Raw genomic sequence first — 19480 nt, 5'->3', positions numbered from 1 at the left:
AGAATTTGCACCATTGTTTATCTAAACTTAAATCTTTGTCAGAATTAACTTGATTGGCATATCTTTGTACATTGCAGAATAAAATTGATAAAATAGCTTAGAATCATGAATAGCGACATTTTTAGAGTCTAAGAATTCAATGCATGTCAATAGGTCATCATATTTTATGTTTTTTTATGTGCTCCAGCTTCAACCATTGAAAGCAGTTAAATTCTTTCATAGGTTTTCACCATTTATTTAGATATTCTATGCATAATATCGCACATTATTCAACATTCATATTAATTCTAATTGAAATGCGAAATGCTGGACATTTCGAATTTTTAAAATGCCTACCAGACAGGATAAAATGATTAAAAAAGAGGACATGTCCTCCTTTTGCCAGATGGATGGTAACCCTAGCCTCACCTTAGAAATGTAATTTGACTCTGTCAGACTAGCAGAATTACAGAAAGGTGTTAGGTTAACATAACTGGAGGCATTAGAATAGAACCAGTCATTTTTATGCTTTGCTAAATCTATCTGCTTTTATTTGCTCTTAAAAAGTAATTATGAATATTATGTATTTATATTAATATGAATCACTTACTGCATAATACTCTTCTCAATTAACTTTTTTTTTACTTTCTTTTTATTCTTCCTTATTAATCTCTTGCACATGTAGCATTCTTATTCTTCTATCATGGCACATGGCATGTAGTTTTTACTGTTGCTGCTCTATTTACATAAATTCCTTTCAGTAAAAGCTTTCTCGTGTGTGTGTGCTTGCATGCGTCTCACACTTATTATTAAGTCATGGCAACATTTTTTTTTCTGTGAAATCCCAAGCCTCAGTCGTGAGAATATCGTACGAAGGGGTGTGTAGAGTCAGTTGGTTTTCAATCTTCGTCCAGTATAGATATTAGTCGATTCTTACTTAAAAATAGCAATGCTCAACAGCACGAACTATACCGAAACTTGGCAGTGATAACTTATTTATTTTTTCTTCATTATTCCCCATAATGAAGTAATTGGCAAAGCATTTTTTTTTTCCATATGTGATAGTGTTTTTTGAGGATTACCTTTGATATCCTTATTATTTTCACTGTCTGTCCATTAGTTAATTTCTTCCATTTAGTCGCCATTAATAATGATGCATAAACTAACAAAAGAAACTTGGGAACAGGATCCACATAACTCGCGAGAACAAAGCAAGCAAAGCAACTACTCTGTGGAAGCAATGCAAAGCAAGACCATAAAGAACTATAAAGAATAACATCCCTGTATGGTGCTGTATTACTATTGACTGAGATGTGCTATCGTATATCCTGGTATTATTGATTATTGAAAGTCGAGTCGTCAATATTTCGGACTTCATTATCACAAAATCCACTTGAAAAGTATTCCTTAAAAGCAGAATTTTTCACAAATCAGGTTTCTTTAAAGGCGGGAATTGATTACATTACTGTTATAGTAATTTAGTTGGGACTTAACAGATTATTCCTAAAAACGGGAATATTAAAATGATATTTTACTGTATTTACAGTCAATCCTGAATAAATAATTTAAATTTTATTTCACATTAGACAATTTCTTAGTATATTCACAATTTCTCAAGAGAGATGTTTCTTCAGTTGCGTATATAATAATAATAGTTTTATTTTTCCTGGCAGAGTTAAGACCATGAGGCCTTCTCTTCCACTCAACCAGGATCAAATCACATACAGAAAAATACATACCTGTATACAAATATTAACTTAAAAATAATAATAAACATAATAAAGTAAAAAAAAAAAAAAAGAGATTGAATACATATACACAATCAGTATTAACTTAAAAATAATAATAATAAAAATATATATATTGAATACAGATACACGATCAGTATTAACTTTAAAATAATAATAATAAAAATATATATATATGTAATAAAAAAAAAGAGACTGAATACATAATCACAAACAGGTTTCTGGAAACACAATTCAGCTGATAACAATGATAATAACTACTATTTTAGTCGTAATAAAAATTGTAATATGATTTTCATCATCACTATCATCATCTTCATATCCCTCATTTCTCTTGAAAAACAACTGAATAGACTACAGTGGACTTTATGTTGTCAGCAAAGAGCTGGATATATTAAGAAGATTGATTGATCATCATCTTCATCTTCATAATATGAAAGATATTTCCAAGAAATGCTACATTATAGAACTGCAAGCAACATTTCTCTTGGCAACTGTGCATATACTGAGAAAATGTTTACCCATAATGTGAAATATGATTTGTGTTACTTATTTAGAATGTTCTGTTAATTAATTATTAATAAACACATGAACCTAGTAAATGTATATGTTAGTAATCCTTGTGGGATTTATATAAAAATATTGTTTATTGTCAGTTATGAATGGTTCTATCTTATTGTGTTATTGTTTAATCGTTTTCACTGACAGTTTAACTCAAATACGAAAATATGTCAAGGTGAATAAAAAATAGGCCCCTCCTCTTGTCGAAGTAATTGTTCGAAAATATACAATGACATTTCAGTTTTTCTCTTTTATAATAGTACATACTATTTTCTGATTACAAATTTTAAAAAATTGCTTAAAATGAAACAGTTTTGTAGTAAAACTAAAGCCTGTTCAGTATGTGGGGAGGGTGTAAAGAAAGTGATGCTTAACATTTTTCATACTGTTATGTTGAAGTAATTGTTCGAAAATATGCAATGCCATTTCAATTTTCCTCTTTTACTATAGTACATAGTATTTGCTCATTATAAATGTCAATAAATTGTTCAAAATTAAACATTTTTGTAGTATACTCTACGTAAAGATTATTTATTATTATTTTTTTTTTTTGTTCCTCTAGAATACATCTGTTATGGTAACAATTAATATTAGAGGAGAAAAATTCGCTCCAGCACCGGGGATCGAACCCGGATCCTTGGTTCTACGTAACTGGAGTCAAAGCACAAAGGGAGAGGGGTTCGATCCGGTGCTGTGGATTGGACTTCAGCGTTGCTCAATGGTGAGAGTGCTTGGTACATAGAACCAAGGACCCGGGTTCGATCCCCGGCGCTGGAGCAAATTTTTCTCCTCTAATATTAATTTTTGTAGTAGTCACAATCTCGCCCCCTCCCCCCAGTTGTTACAGTGTATTATTTTAAATAGCTTGGTATTGCTAGGGTTACTATACTAAGCAACAGTGTATGTATGTATTGTATCTATTGCAGTCTGTATAATCATATATATCTTTTCAGGATGGCACTTCAGATTCTGTGTCATCTTCAATCCGGGGATACCACCAGTACCGTCGCATGTTCATACCCTCTGAACAGGACCTAGCCAATGCAAATGGCATTCCACGTCTTCCCTATGTATCAGAGTTCACGTCCTTGCATACAGGGTTCGGAGACTACCCTTTCCCAGAGGTAGACCCTGAGTCTCCTATTTCAAACGGACCTCAGAAAAAAGTTGTCATAAACAAGTCGATGGGAAGTGTTACAGCTACAGGACTGTCAACGATCAGTGAAGAGTCAGGTAACATTTCTGTGGTGGATAGTCCGTTGGAAGGCTCTCTGAAGAGTGGTTATGGGGGTGGAGACACTCCAAGGCTGCAATGCCGTAACCACAATTGCTAAGAGAAGTTCCGGTATCTGTGATTCCTGTGATAACATTTTTGACATTCTGGTCGTTGCTGGATGGCATAATGAACAAATCTTTCCAGTGCCAAAGTAACGGTAGGAAATAAGATCAGCCTGTTTATTACTGATTTCTGTACTGTGGTGATGAGGCATGCATACTTCAAATCTTGTTAGCATCTTCACAGACTGCTGAATCACACTGATATTTCAGACTTTATGCTCTGAAAAGTTGGTGTTCTTACTGTTAGCTCAATTGGGAGACTACTTGGGTCAACTCGTACATTTTAATAATTTCATATCACTCTTCTCTCGTGCTACTATATTCTCCCATATTTAACACATTTACTATTTCAGATCTTACTATACTCTGCCCTCGGTACCTGAAGACCTACATTAATTCTCATCTCATTAATTAAGAAGCGTTTATGTTTGCTGCAGATAGAATTTAATTAAAATGTAACATTTATGTAATATAGAACGGAAAATTCGAATACTCATATGGTTACTAAGACATTGTGATTATTCACAATTTGTGAATATTGTGACTATTTAAACACTTCAGTCGTCATAGTCTCTTAATCATCAATTCATCATCATTGCAACCTTTACGATTAGGCCTGCAGATCTGTTTTATTTCTAAGTGATATTTAATAGAAATGTTCTACCCATCTCTCGGACATTTAATTCTTAACTTATTCTTAGTTTTGTATTCACACAGTAGACATTATACTGTTTTTTTTATCTGGTACAGTTTTTCTTTTCATTATTTTATAAGTTCAGTAATATTCTTTATGTTTAGTTGCTTTTCAGCATTCTCATTATTTTGGTCGTCTGTAAAGTAATTTCTTCCTTGCTTCTAAGAAATTTTATTGCCATTGCTTCTATTCTTTTATATGTTGGATGGTGGTAGTTCAAATTACTGAACTGTAGTCTAATTCAATTCAGTTATACTTTGTTTTTCCTTTTTTTCTTTGTAAAATGTTTCACATTGTGCTATAATTCTTAAAAATCTATTTAATTTTTTCTCACCATCTGATAACTTATTGCATCCAACTTACCTGAAATCACTATTTAGTGTAAAATATATACAGTATTTTGTTAAGAGAAAAAACTGTCGTAGCATAACATTAAAATGTTAAACTCTAAAATCCCGGATTCATTTGTAGGAGATTTGAAGAAAAAAAAAATAATAAATTTTTATCAATACAACCTTCGTCATAAAAGATTTAATTGTAAAGAAATTGTGTGTGTGCATGCGTGTGTCACAGAACATCACTTTTTTTGCGGGGGCTGAATGTCGTTTTATATATATCTAAAATGAATCTCATTTAATTGTTAATTGTTTCGTATAGATATAAATAAATTGATTCTTGAAGCATTTTATTTAATTTGTGTATAGTTTTTAATCAAAACAGTCGTTTTCAAAAGTTGGCCTGGCATTGTTTCAACTGCTTTGGTTTGCAATAAAATTGCTTCCATGTGACATTTCGTGGGAAACATATTATCAATAATTGGTGCATACACTTGAAAGTCAATGTTAAAAATACTTTTCACATGCTACTGTATAATAGCCAATTTTTAACATGTTTGCCTAGCATTAAAAGATCTACTTTTAGGAATGGCTGTCTAAAAAATAATTTAATGCATATAAAATATTCGATTTGTCTCAATTAGATTAAGAATTCTAATGTAAACAATGCGAAATTTCTAGCTTTTTGAGAAAAAAATATTTTGTCAGGCTAGATTTACGATACATCTCTGTAACTTAAATGAATCCAATCTTCCATTTACCATAACATGTTTAAAAAGCATTTTAAATTGTTTTTAAGCCTTTTAATCGTGTTTTATCACCCTCTTCATTGTAGTTTCTTAAAATAAAATGATATTAATTGCAGATGAATAATTCTGTGGAGTTGGTATTCTCTTGTGTCTTCCTTAGGGTTACACTGTGTATTAGTCGTCTCTTAAATCATTTCAATCATTAGATAAATTCACTACAACCCAGTAAATGAATTGTTCTCACATGATACTCGATCTTAATTCTTGTGAGCTCTTACCCTGTCATGTATAATCTGAAGATTTAACAATTTATAATACTATTTGAGATGTTTTTCCTTTTCTCTCCATCATAATTAGCAAAGTTGCTATAAGCAATTCATTGTGTATTACATTCGTAACTAAGATATTTTAAGCCAATATATAATCCTGTTCGAGTATGTTTGTATTAATACAGCCCAAGTATTCCCCCAAATTAAACATCATTTTTTATATTTTATACATAGTAACCTGATGGAGGAGTACTTTTTAGATCATCTTTGAGACTTATTGTGAGCTTAGATCTTCAGAAATGCTGAGTTCTTAGTTCATAATCAGCAGGGTATTTTGTGACTGTCTTATCTTGTACAAAAAAATTTAAATAAAATACAAACTAGCGCTCTCTTTCTCTCGTAGTGAAGATCTCTTAAGGCAAATTGTTTTGCCGTATATTTTATCTGAAGTCTTCTTGTTGGGTGTATATATGTCTATGGCGTCCAGTTTGCCAAAAGCATCACACCATCAATCGCCAGAATGTCAAACAATATGTTATTGTCATCATATTTACTCATTATATTGTATACATTTGTTGCCCATCTTACTGGGCTCCTGTCTCAAGATGCATAACTGCTCTACATTGAATTTACCTGAGTGTAAGGCCTACACATGCCTATGGTAGAGGGAAACTTAAAGTCTAAATTATTAGTAAAGTGTGATACATGTTCACACATTCCATAGATAATGTATGCATGCATGTATTTCACATAATAAGTATATACCTATAGGTATATTTACTTCCACTGTTAGTCTTTTGCATCTATGAAATGCGAGAAGTAACAGGACTTTGAAAACTGCTTCACATAATTTATTTAATCCTCACGTTATGAAATTTTGAGTTCTAGAAAAGAGAAACCACATATTAAGTATCAATATACGGTTCAGAAAATTCCACCCTTTCCATTGTATCACATGAAAGGTACATGCTTCTCCTCTCTCTCTTGTAATAAAGTAGAATATACAAGATAACTAGTAATGTGTATAAATTAATTGGCTGGTTAAATTTTGTAATGAAGGAAATTTTAACATGTTTTATTGTCGTTTCTTAGACATTTTGGAATTTGAGAAAATTTCCTGTAATGATAGTTGACATTGTCTATAAATGTGACAACCTTTTAATTTTCGGTAATAATATACAATTCAACTTTAAAACACCACGACATACATATAGGCATGGCAGTCATGCCTTTGCGTCACGAATATCCTCTACAGAAAGATATCAGCAATTTTGTAGTTATCTTTCCTGATCAAATTTTGTATAAAAATAATTCTTTTCTTTCTGTAAAATAGAACTTTCATTGCTCATTCACATGCGCTGTCAGCTTACCCTCTTTCTATTACGTAATGGACACTACACTGTTTTCCTTTTAAATAACTTAACCAATATTCTGTCAAACACCGACTTCTTAAATTTTATAAAATTATTCATATCGTCACACTTTTCAAATTCCAAAATGTCTAAAAAACGACAATAAAACATGTTAAAATTTCCTTCATTACAAAATTTAACCAGCCAATTAATTTATACACATTACTATTTATTTTGTATATTCTACTTCTATTATACGAAGGAGAGTCAAAAAGTAACTTTAATAATTGTTTTATTAATTGAATATATGTACAGTAAGACTACAAACACTTCATCACTTTTCAACATAGTCCCCACTACTTTGAATGCAAGTGTTCCTGTTATACAGATGTTTTATATATATATATATATATATATATATATATATATATATATATATATATATGTAGTAATACGATCTACTATGTGAGTCTGATTTTTTTATTTATATATTAAGGTTACTTTTTTGACTCAGCCTTGTATAATGTTTTAAATCTGAATCCTAATGAATTTACTAATTTAATTAGTATTGCTTCTTAATATGGGTATTCACTGATTTCCAGAAGGATCTACGATAAATAATTATTAATAAAAGTTATTGTTAATTAAGTCTACTCGCATAAAACTTATGGATCTCCTGGTGAACAATATGCCATAACATATTGATTTTATAAAATTCTTTTTCTTATTTCTTTTCCTTGTATGCATTTATTTGCTGTCTCATTAATGGTTCCTTTTCTCAGTTTTTATAGTTATTAGACATTAACATTAATCATTAGATTTTGGGACTGCTTAGATAAAGCAGAGTAATTTCTTTCTTATATGGGTTTTCTGGTGTACTAGGTTCATTAGTCATAATTTGTATATCTACAATTTGTTCATTTTCATTTGCATTTATCCATGGTTTCCAATGGTAAGAATAGCAGTCTATGAGCACGAAGTATGTGCAAGAATTGGCAACATACAAACTATACGGACTTGATGAATAGGTGTCACTTTTTATTCTCATCTTTGCTTAGTCAGCAGGAATTAGTCATTGGCTAGATTACTTTATCAAAAGTCATTACAGTAAAGTTGCAAGAGAAAAAGTAGAAGGAATTGTGTGTTGTGTGATCTATATATCCTGTGTAGTTATGAAGCAATTTCAGAGCTTCATTGTTTTCATTAATAAAGAACAAGATGACCATTATCTTATAAAAATGTCATCTGAAACATTACTTGAGACATCAGTGGCCAAATGGTTACCATGTCTGTCGAGGTACTTGGGTTCAAATCTAAGCAAGGATGAGGGATTTTTAAGTATGATAAAAACTCTTAGCTTGGATTCCTTCAGAGACAAAGTACAGCTGGAAGTCCCATGTCATAGATTTAAAGTCCACAAAAACAATATCTCTTGAAAGAAGATTTGAGGCAGAATCTACCAGTTTTTCGCCCACATTAAAATTTAACTGTCCTAGTCATCACCCTTGTTTATCATGTTATGCTTAATTCCGCTTCCTAACAAAAATTGAATTTGATGCTGTTTGATGAGACTAATGAATTCTAGACAGTTCTTAATTCGTATCTTGGGAGGTGTTGAAAACAAACTTAACTGGCAAGTTAGCTTCTCTATGAAATAATTCACAAAGTTCTGTTACATGTATAGGAGTACATAATCATAATCATTATTAAGGTTTATCTTAACTTAAAATTTATCTCTCACATGGTTTGACTTGGCCTTACATTCAGGTAAATTATGTACATAAGAACTTGCTCATGTTCTGTATTACCAATCCTTCAATAGCATAACTTGACTACTATACAACACGTGTGTTCCAGCCTATTTCCTCTAGTCCAGTAAAATTTGGACTATGAATATAAACAGTTTTTGTAACAGATAAGAGTTGTGCACTATTTTATGTACGAAACAGAACACAATATTGAGAACTCTAGATAGTTTTGATACACAAAGAATTACTAGTAAACAATCTACAATGCAATTGCTACATTTTGCAAGAGAAAATTAACAGTATGTTGCTTTTTCTAACCTAGAGGCAATAGAAGTATCATCCATTTTCTTGACTATGGATTCATTTTACTTTTGAAGCTTCTTAACTTATGAAAACAAAAATACTTTTTAATTTACATCATCAGGTTATATTCAAGGAATTGAGTACCGGTACCAAGTCTTTTAACATACACAAAAAATAATAAAAAATATAAATTAACCAGGAAAATACTGCATACATTCTAAATTGAAGAACAGAAGTCTACTGCACCTGCTCCTTCTGTTCAGTTTAGAATCTGTGTAGTATTTTCCTTGTTAATTTGTTTATTAATGATGATGATGATGATGATGATGATGATGATGATGATGATGATGATGATGTCCATTAAAAGTACACTTTTGTTTTTAGAGATTAAAAAGCTTTGATTTATTTCTCTAATTTTACTGTCTGGTGGACATTTGCTTTAATAGCTTGGAAGAGTTAATCTTGAATCACTGAATATAAAACATCTACTAAAATTATTTGTAAGCTAACCAGTTGTATAATAACTTATCAAGAGAATGGATGCAGTGATATGATAGTACAGAGTTAAACAAGCCCATAGCAAGAATAGAAGACAAGTTTGAAATACAGTATATATTACAAACTAAGTATATTTTCTTCCCATTATCATCCGCTGCTGTTATACTGCCATCTTTTTATTGTCAACTCTAGCCACATGATTAAATGAAGTATTACAGTTAATTTCTCATATGCTAATAAGCTCTCTTTGGAAATAATTTTATTTCTACCTCTTTTTTATTTTTAGATGCTTAAGTTAGATTTCTTCAGAAATCTTAGTAGAAAGAAAAATGGAGGCAATTTTATTTTCTGTCACATTCCGAAATTAAACAACTTTTCGAATAATAACATTGCATTTATTAATGAACATTATTGCGTAATAGACTGGATAATTTCGTGGACTGTAGCTACTCTCAGCATAGACGACATAGTTGTAATTTCTTCAGTTATGATACAGGAGTGATAAAGTTGCTGCTGACAGTTCTGAAGAAGAAAAAAAAAGTATTTTTTTTAATCATTCCAAGAATTAAGAGAGTACCGTAAAATGGGGTGAATAGGATCAGTGGGGGTGAATAGGATCAAAACTTTATTCTTGGTTATAAAGTTTGTTATAAACTGCAATTGAGCGGGAAGACAGTCATTGCTTACTAGAACAGTAATAGTAACCAATGACTGTGATCCCGCTCAAGTACAGTTTATAACAAACTTTATAACCAAGAATAAAGTTTTGATCCTATTCACCCCCACTGATCCTATTCACCCCGTTTTACGGTAGTTGTAATAATGTACACTCATGAAAGAGGTCTTTTGTACAGAGGACAAAAATTAGAAGATACCGGTACTAATTTGTGCGAATTTGAAGGATGGAGCATGTTGAGTTTTGCTCAACTTTTGACAAAATTCCATATATGCACACTTCTAATGGTGGATTGCGCCACAATCACTGTAAAACATTTCACTTAAACTAAAGTTCTTTACATAATCACGTGCATAAACTAATTGTGTATTTTAAACGAATGTTATATGCATATAGATTGCATTATAAGATGCAATACATATCAGTACTGCATGACTAATAGTCCACGAAATTATTGACTCCTTGCTATGTACACTAATAACTAGCTTATATTGCATTGAGTAATGCTGGGCATGAAAGATTGTTTACAAGATTCTGAGAAACAAAACGGGTATCTGAGAAATTTAATATAGGATGTAACGAAACTTAATATTGCAGAGTACTGAGTAAACATTTTTTGCTTAAATATATTTGCAAGAAGTGAGATAAGTACAGTAAAAAGAGATAAGACATGGCTTGCAAATGTGGTGGGACAAGTGGAAGTGTATGTATAAACAGTGTATACGACTATAGGTTTGATGATCTGCTGAGATATAAGATGCATTTTATATCCATATTTCAGAAATGAATTGTTCAACCATACGTAGTATTTTGTCCGAGAATTAGCATAACTTACATCTGAAGTTTGCAGAATCTTCTATTGTCCAAGATTAAATTTCAGATTTGTATATCAATGTATGAAATCCTGTCAAACTGACAGTGAATGTTTATGTACACTAGAACAGCAATGTCTTTTTAGCGACTTTTCTGTAGTCTTATAGTGACTAAGTTTAGTCTGGAGTACAGGTGTTGTTGCACTACACAAAGTAGGGGTTTTCATAAAATGTAATCCCATCTGACAAGTCAACGTTCTTCATTAGATTATCAGCTTGTGATAGTGAATTAACAGCGTAAGAACTAGAGCAATATCAATTTCAGACAAATTAAATTAATGTGTAAAATGAAGCATATTTACTGATAAGACAGAGTATTATTGTGATTGATATGAAATGTTGTGCCACAAGAAAGTGAATTGAAAAATCTGAAATCTTAGTCCAAAAAAAAAAAAAATGTTGCTATAAAGTATTAATAGTTAATAATGCAATTATTTTATAACTTTATTTTTCTGTATTAAATTTAGTGGTTCAGTGAGAGAGTGAACTAATCAACAATAAAGATAAGACATTTTAATTCTTTCATTAGATTAGTGATTTTGTTGGCCTTGCATAGGGTATTCATTTCAAACAAAAATAATGTTAAACTCCTGGAAAGATACCTTTTTGTAAGAAAGGTATTTGAATCTTGTTGCATTTAATGTTCCTATTCATTCTGTGAGAACTTCAATTTTTTTTATAGGTATGGTGTTGCTAACATCACTTAAACTGTGCAAACTGTCCCGAACATGAAGTAGTATTTACCTCGTTTCTTTAGGCAGAACTCCCAGACAAGGAATACCTGTTGCCCATGTGGACGTAACCATTCTCCAAGTCCTTTATGAGAGTTATTATGTGCTGTAAAATCGATAGTAGACACAATTAAAATGATACAACTCCGAACATCTATATGCTAAAATGGGGGGGAAAAAAAAAGCAATAATGATTTATTTTAGCTGGCAGAGTTAAGACCGTAAGCCCTTCTCTTCCACTCAACCAGCAAAAAGTATACAGGATAATAGGATAAGAAAAGAAGGCAATGACTTATATAAAATATCGTTAAGTGAGAAAATTACATAGACGTGAAAAGAATACCCATATAGACAAAATGTTGTACAGCAGACTAGAAATATTGCCATGTAAAAAGAAAGTACTGACGTAGATCCCCAAAACTTTGGAAGAAGTCTTAATGAATCTTCGATAATCTAAATTGGACAAACTGGAAACCACCATCCTATAACGTTGAGGAAGACAGAATATTAATATTCTTAGCTTTATCCACATAATTTGTTGCTTCTCCTATTTTCATTATTTAAACATAAATGTTTGCATTTCAGACTATCGTTGAAACCATGAGAACTTCGGCAATTTTGACTCAGAAACACATATTTTATTGTCATAAATACATGACATATTCCATAAATTTATAGCAATTGCTAATGTTGGTTGCCTCACTTTGTACCAAACCATTCACCTCATGAGGTTTATTTCTTCTTTTGTTTCTTATTACTATTATTCAGTTCATTTTATTTTTATGAAACCTGTCTCAACATGAACAGACTAATAGACAGTGTTATATATTTATGATTTCTCTTTTTAAGGGACGTCAGAAATATTATTTTGAGATAATTTGAATGATGAAGCAAATGCGTCACTTACAGGATTTTCTTATGTCGATGCTCTAGTTGTTTATCTGTTAATTCCTAGCACTCATTTTAGAAGATAATGAACTCATTATTTCATTAATTTTATCTTGAAAAATGAATTATCATATTATCCATATTTATTTCTCGTAGAAATGAATTTAAAACTTAAGGTTTTTAGAGTGATTATTTTTAACTTTCTGGGGATGTTTGTTCTATAAGGGTGCAATATTTCCAGTTTGTACTGATTGAATATTGTGATATGAAACACAGTTTATTTACAGCATATTTGAAACCTTATGTTCTAAAAAGTGTTACCAGTATTCCAGTACATTCTTTATAAACTTCTGATATGAGAGAGTATTCAGCATAGACGTTTACAGGCTTCCTTTGTGTAAAAAGATCTGATATTGTAACTCATTTAGGTAGATAAATTCTTCCTTTACGCATTTGAAACACCAGTTGTTTGTCAATGAATCTCAAAGATTTCTATTGATCAAGTGTCAACTTGAATTTCAAGTTACTGATTGTTAATTGTAAGATTATAAACCAGCTAACTGTTCATGAATAAGAGCAATAAGTGTAATGTTTTACTGCCAAGGTTATTGCAAAATATTTTGCATTTACAGGTGGTACCAGTGGTCGAAGTGAGGTGGTATGCCCTGTATTGTGTAATACAGTTCTTAAAAACTAAAGAAGCTACTAGCACTGATGATGTGAAAGAATATCTGTGTGCAAAAGGTAAAATTGTATTTTCAGGTTATGAAATGATATGAGACAAGGAAGTAGAGCCCCCATTTGGAAGGAAATTCAACAGTAGCATTACTCTCTGCTGGCCTAAGAAAGAACCCCTATATCCTATGAAATTTTAGAATATCACGTTTATTAAGACGTGATAGAAGTGGTGTTTCTCTCTCCCCACTCAACACTGGTACAGTACAATCTTCCAGCATTTCTGAACTACTTACTGGTTACATCTTGTGGAATATGTAAAACCATACTATTGAAGATGGAACTAATTAATAGTTATGCAATATTGAATTGTATTTCATCACACAGATATAGATTAACTTTGAGGTGTGAGGCTGTAGGGCTTTTTATACACCTCTCAGTATCTAACATTGTTATCTCAGTTATGTTCCTTATACAACGTTCTCAATTTACAAGGAAATTTCGCATCATTTCACCACTAGCTGACTTCATGCTCTCCCGATCGTGGTGTGGGAAGCCAGTTTTATAAAACATCCCAACAGTTAGTTACTTCTGATATTTGCTGGTAGTAACAGAAAACGCTGCCACCTTGCAAGCATGACACGCAGGAAAGTATGTCGAGATTTTGATATAATCCAATTTTCTTATAAAGTGAGAGCACTGTACAAGTTTCAGAATTTCCTTATCAGTATTAGAATTTTCACTTGTTTCTAATAATTAGTGTGGTTATACCTAATTCCGTGTTTTGCTAACAAAATAATCATTACTGCTGTTCTATGAACCAAATCGGTTCTTCCAATACTTGTAATGAAGTCCCAGAGTGTGTCCATTTTTACTCTCAAGAACCTCACACGTGAGAAGAATATGTTATCCAGCTTCTTCTCCCAGTTTTACCAACTCGCAAATTGGACAGTTGAGAATTTTGTTGTAAGTCCATCGACTGCAAGTGTTACCTGTCCAGTCATTTGTCCAATAGTTTTTTTTTTTTTTTTTTTTTTTAAATTATGTGTATCCATTTGAATAATGATTCCTAAAAAGAGTTTGATTGAAACTCTTGACAAGTATCTTACCAGTCTTTTGATCAGGAACTGTCTTCCACCTTTCTTGATGTTCTTCTCCAATCCATTTGTACATTGAGGATTTTATCATTGCTCTACTAATACCACAAACTGATTACAGATCAATAAAAGGAATCTAAACTTGATTGGAACACACACAAAGCTTTATTGCAACTATTATATTTATGTAGTTGGAAACTGAAAAGGCTTCATGAATGTGCCAAAAAGAAAAGTCAAAAAGCCTGAATGGAACCTGTGCTTTCAAGCCAGCAGTCAGTTGCTATACCAACACAGATACATGGGCTCTGTCTCACACTTTCTCTGCTGGTGCAAAATTTTGGTTAAACATACCGTAAATATTTTCCCTCAATTCTACCACTGGTTATAACAGAATTATTGAAGTAAGTTGTGTATGGGATTGATGTCTTGAGCTCACTGTTTTGTGACTCAAGTGTAGTTTTATTCACCAGTCTTCCCTTTTCCTTCCTACCAGATTCATAGAGACAACAATTTTCGATGACATGAAGTGTTCATTACGTATGTTTTTGAAAAATGTCAGAGAAAGCTTCATATTGACTGAAACAACATTTACCAATCATTGGAAGAAGAACTTTGCGCCTTCTTCCTTTTATATCACTATCTATAAATTTAAGAATGCTAAGCTATTTGTAAAGTCTCTAAATTCAGGTCCTGTAGAGGTCTGCAGAGTGCTCAAATATAAAAGTTTTACAATATATAAACAGACGTTATGTTCATGTTCATGTAATAGGTAATGGGCGTTGTTATTTAAAGCACACAAAATTAAAAGGAAACAAAACACATGATGAATTATGTGACATTGTGTAATAACAAATATGTTTTAATTATTATTTTTCTCCATATCTCATTTTTAAGCAAGTGTTTTACAGCTCGATTCAGCGTTAATGGCCCCTGTTCTTGGTTGTTTGGCTAGTGAGCGAGCTATGTGTTGCGTCATAAGAAAGAAATTTAATCACATATGTGCATAGGAGGGAAGAGGAAAGAGAAAGAATGAAAATAATATCTGTGCTCGTAGCTGAGGGACACTCATATCAAGAAAATATAAGTCATCGTGACATTGTTTAGTCAACAGACGTAGTGGTTAGTAACGGGACGTGTGAAAGAATATTGTGTTTTAAGATGGAGTGTACTGCGACATGATAAGAAGAAAGTGTTAGGTGTTATGACTGCACGGCCTGATCTGTGTGACCCAGCCCACCGGTAGTGATGAGTAACTCGCTCATAGTCTTTCTACTTACTTTTTGCAGGGGCCAAAATCCCTGAATCAAGCTGTACAGTTGCTGTGCTCATGTGTTACATCTCACTTTCTTTCATGGTTTCCAGCACATCTTGATTCCATTCTCTCATATACATGTAAGTTATGTTGTTCTCATTTTGTTCCCTTTCAGTACAATTTATGTATTGTTTGGAATTATCTATGTTGTTTCATTATCTTATTCATTTTTTCCTGAATTGTGCTTGAAAGTAAGATAATCTTATTTAGTGGTGTTTAAATGTTAGTATATAATGAAAAATTGATTAACTGAAATATGCACTTTTAACTGGTAATACATCATGCACGAGGACCTAAAGCCATAATGTAATTTACAAATAGTAGGAGATAAATATTGTATTAGCGACTTTATTGCATGACAGTTGTAACAACGTCAATTTTGATGATAATTTTATTTATGACATATATACTTTATGAACTCATATTGAGATTTTGTAACATGGATATTAAAGTGACACTAATTTAGGAACTGAAATTGATATTAGATGTGTTAAAAAAAGTTGTTTCTCGTGCTTCCTAATGTAACTGCCAAGAATCTCCAGCCTGTAAACATTTATGTTGATGAGTGATGATTAATGGGTTAAAATCATCTTCCTTTTATTTTTAAATAATTATGTCGTTTACCAAGAACCTTAACCCTAAGATTGCCTGTTCATAGCTGTCATTTTAAATAGGTTCATTTTTTTCGTGATATTGATATTCCTCTCCCATTCAAGTAAAATATAATTTATATACTTAATTTCCCAAATGTGAACAAATTTTGGTAAGTTGCAATTTTCAATTTCAATTTTATATTAAATTACTTTCCATTTAAATAAAAATATAATTTCCCAAGAATCTTAACTAAATGTATTACAGTCATTCGGAATCATTTCATTCGTTAATAAATCAATTATCTTCCATTTAAACTAAATATCACTATTTAACCATTTATTTATACTGTTAGACTGGTCTTTTTAACTAGCCAGTTTAGCATATTAAGTTATCTCCCATTTAAATATTCTGTTTCTGTATACGTAGATTGTTTTAATTGCAATTGTCATTTAACTTAATATAATTTTCAGTTTTACAATGAAAATTATATGATACAGTACCATTTAGAGAAACCCTTTATAAATTACTGTATTTGACTTCTGTTTTGCCTGAAAACTTATACCAGGTCAAGGTGCAGGGTCTCTCACAGAGTTTATGGAGTGGAACATAAGGTTTCATTATGCACCGAAGAAATGGACTGACATCTCTCAGTTTGGACTGACTGATAAATATTCAGAAGTGTGAATACTCATGGCAGATGATAGGATTATTGGCTAATTATTGAAACTGTTAGGAATTTAGTTTCATGTTATGGATGTGGGATGTAAATGGCTTGGTAATCATATTTGCATAACAGAAGGACCTTAAGAATCCATTGTATATTACCAAAGTAGCATGTAATTCACAATATTACTGCATGCAGGAGAATGGGCAGTGAGTTAATATACTAATTTCACATAATTTGTAAGATATCATTTGAGTCACGGATATTATTAGTCAATATTTCTTAATCTTTTCCTCTTCTTCATTAGAAATATACACAGTTTTGGGGTTTTTCTCAGTAAAGTAGGTTAGAAGAATCGAATAAATAATGAAGTTTAAATATGTGAGATATATTATACAAGGATCTTGTTAAGTCTTCACCATGTCTCTTATTCTGTCCACGAATTTCACCATTTCTTTAAAAATCTCACACACGTAGGAACATTTTATAAAAATGCGCTAGTAAAATTTTGTTACAAATTAATTGCTGTAAAAGTTCTGAGTACTGGTACAATTATCATTCTCGAACTTTCAAAGTTTCCACCTTTGATACTACGAGGGTCATTTCATAAGTCATGGCAACTATATTATATCAGCCAATAAAATTGCAGGAATAAAAATTCATTATCTGCCATTGAAGGTCACTGGAATGTGCTTCGCAATGCTAGTACCAAATTGGGTCTGGGTACGAGAGTCAATGGGTAAGGGAAATTGAAAGATGTGTAAATAGAAATCATTGTTTTATTATGCATAAAAGGAAACAAAGTACATTACTCACAGCAAACACTCTTCAAAATAATCCCCCAAGGCTTCCATACATTTTTGCCAATGATGATACAGGCATTAAATACCATCGGCTGTGTGCGATTTTCATGTACGACCGCTGTTCAACTTTACTTACATCCATCTTGCAGCACAGCCTCTAGCATACTAACTTTCTATCAACTAGCCACAAATGCAATCTGGCGGTGTCATCCCATAGAGTTTACAACAGGTTTTCAAACATATATATTGAACTAACCACATTTTCGGTTATTCGGAAGATATAACATAGTTGCCATGACTTAAGAAAATGACCCTTATATATCAGTGAAGACTTCAAGATAAACCATGTAGGTTTGCAAAGCATGAAAGAATTAGATTCTTCTGTTATGCTGTTAACATATTTTCATCTAGCTCTATTATATTCTCTCACGAATTCATTATTAGTCTACATAAATTAGAGTTCTGTTTAAGTTGGCTTAATGTTGTTTACATTTCCCTCACTCAATTTTGATACATTTTGTTGCGAAGTCTTAAACATGGTTTAAGACTGAATCATAATTTACAACAGAATTGTATAGAACTAAAATGCCCATTCTCTTCAGCAGTAGTATTTCAATGAAATAGTCAAAATCAAACCAAATTTACATATAGAGTTGGAGTTTATCAATGGATTTTCTTAAACCTCGACTTTTGTTTCTTATTATGAGACTGTGAAATAATATTTAGTTGGATCATATTTCCAATTAAAGTTGTAAATATTTGAATTCCCATTATTTAGAAATGTATTCATTTCAAGTATGAAGGCCTAAGGAGCTATAAATCTTGTTAGATTTAGATTAAATAAAAATAACAATACATATATTATATTACATATATTTAATTTTGAATGTGTAAGTTTCTATTGCCGGAATGACTGATTCATTTTTGGTTACTTTGTTGTTATGATTGCTGAAAAATGTAATGAATTTTTGCTCACATTTTCCATTTTTATGATTTGATCTGTCTCGATAAATATGTCACCATTTTACGCTCCTGTTAAGTCTCTGCAATTCTTGGTAAGTGATGGTGAGGTAAGATTTTCTTTCTTCTGAAACTTTACAAGTACATGCAAGACTTTTGTGGGCTCTTGTAACATGCAAATGGTATCACTATTTTCATCAAGAATATGTGGAAATGTTGTATAAATCTAATATGATACAAGAACTTAGAAAAGTTTCTCACAACGAAGATTAGTAGTAAAGTTTTCATTCACATATTTAAAAAATGTAACAGTGAAGAGAAAGAAGTTTTTTATGTAAATTGTGCATTTAGTCAACCATATTATATACTCCAATCTGACCATATTTCCACTTGCCATATTGGCAGAACTTCCCTTCATATCGTTGTTGTTCTTTGTTACTTATAGGGGTGAATTTCATTGTCTTGTGTGTGCTGAATTTTTTTATAATATATTGCCTGACAAGTGCTGTATGATATTCATTGTGTGTGTCGTATTCTGTAATGCAAACAATCCATAATCCTCTTCTATGATCATTATTGTTCACTGATGAACATTTCATTCCCTTCCTTTAACATTCTTATATACTGTCCATCC

The 19480-nt window shown here is 31.6% G+C and overlaps 1 protein-coding gene across 2 annotated transcripts in view; it reads left to right on the top strand.

Moving 5' to 3' along the window:
- LOC138709284 (uncharacterized) overlaps window positions 1–19354 on the top strand; it is a 43248-nt gene extending 23894 nt beyond the window's left edge. For both annotated transcript variants that reach the window (XM_069839940.1, XM_069839939.1), the window contains exon 6: window positions 3242–19354. In XM_069839940.1, coding sequence (XP_069696041.1) covers window positions 3242–3622 — 381 coding nt within the window. In that variant the 3' untranslated portion in view covers window positions 3623–19354. The remainder of the gene's footprint in view (window positions 1–3241) is intronic.
- The last annotated feature ends 126 nt before the right edge of the window (window positions 19355–19480 follow it).

The sequence above is a fragment of the Periplaneta americana genome, chromosome 11 (assembly GCF_040183065.1).
Source record: "Periplaneta americana isolate PAMFEO1 chromosome 11, P.americana_PAMFEO1_priV1, whole genome shotgun sequence".
Taxonomy (NCBI): Eukaryota; Metazoa; Arthropoda; class Insecta; order Blattodea; family Blattidae; genus Periplaneta; species Periplaneta americana.
Note: the sequence above shows the minus strand (reverse complement) of the source record. Positions and strands in the feature narration are given on the sequence as shown.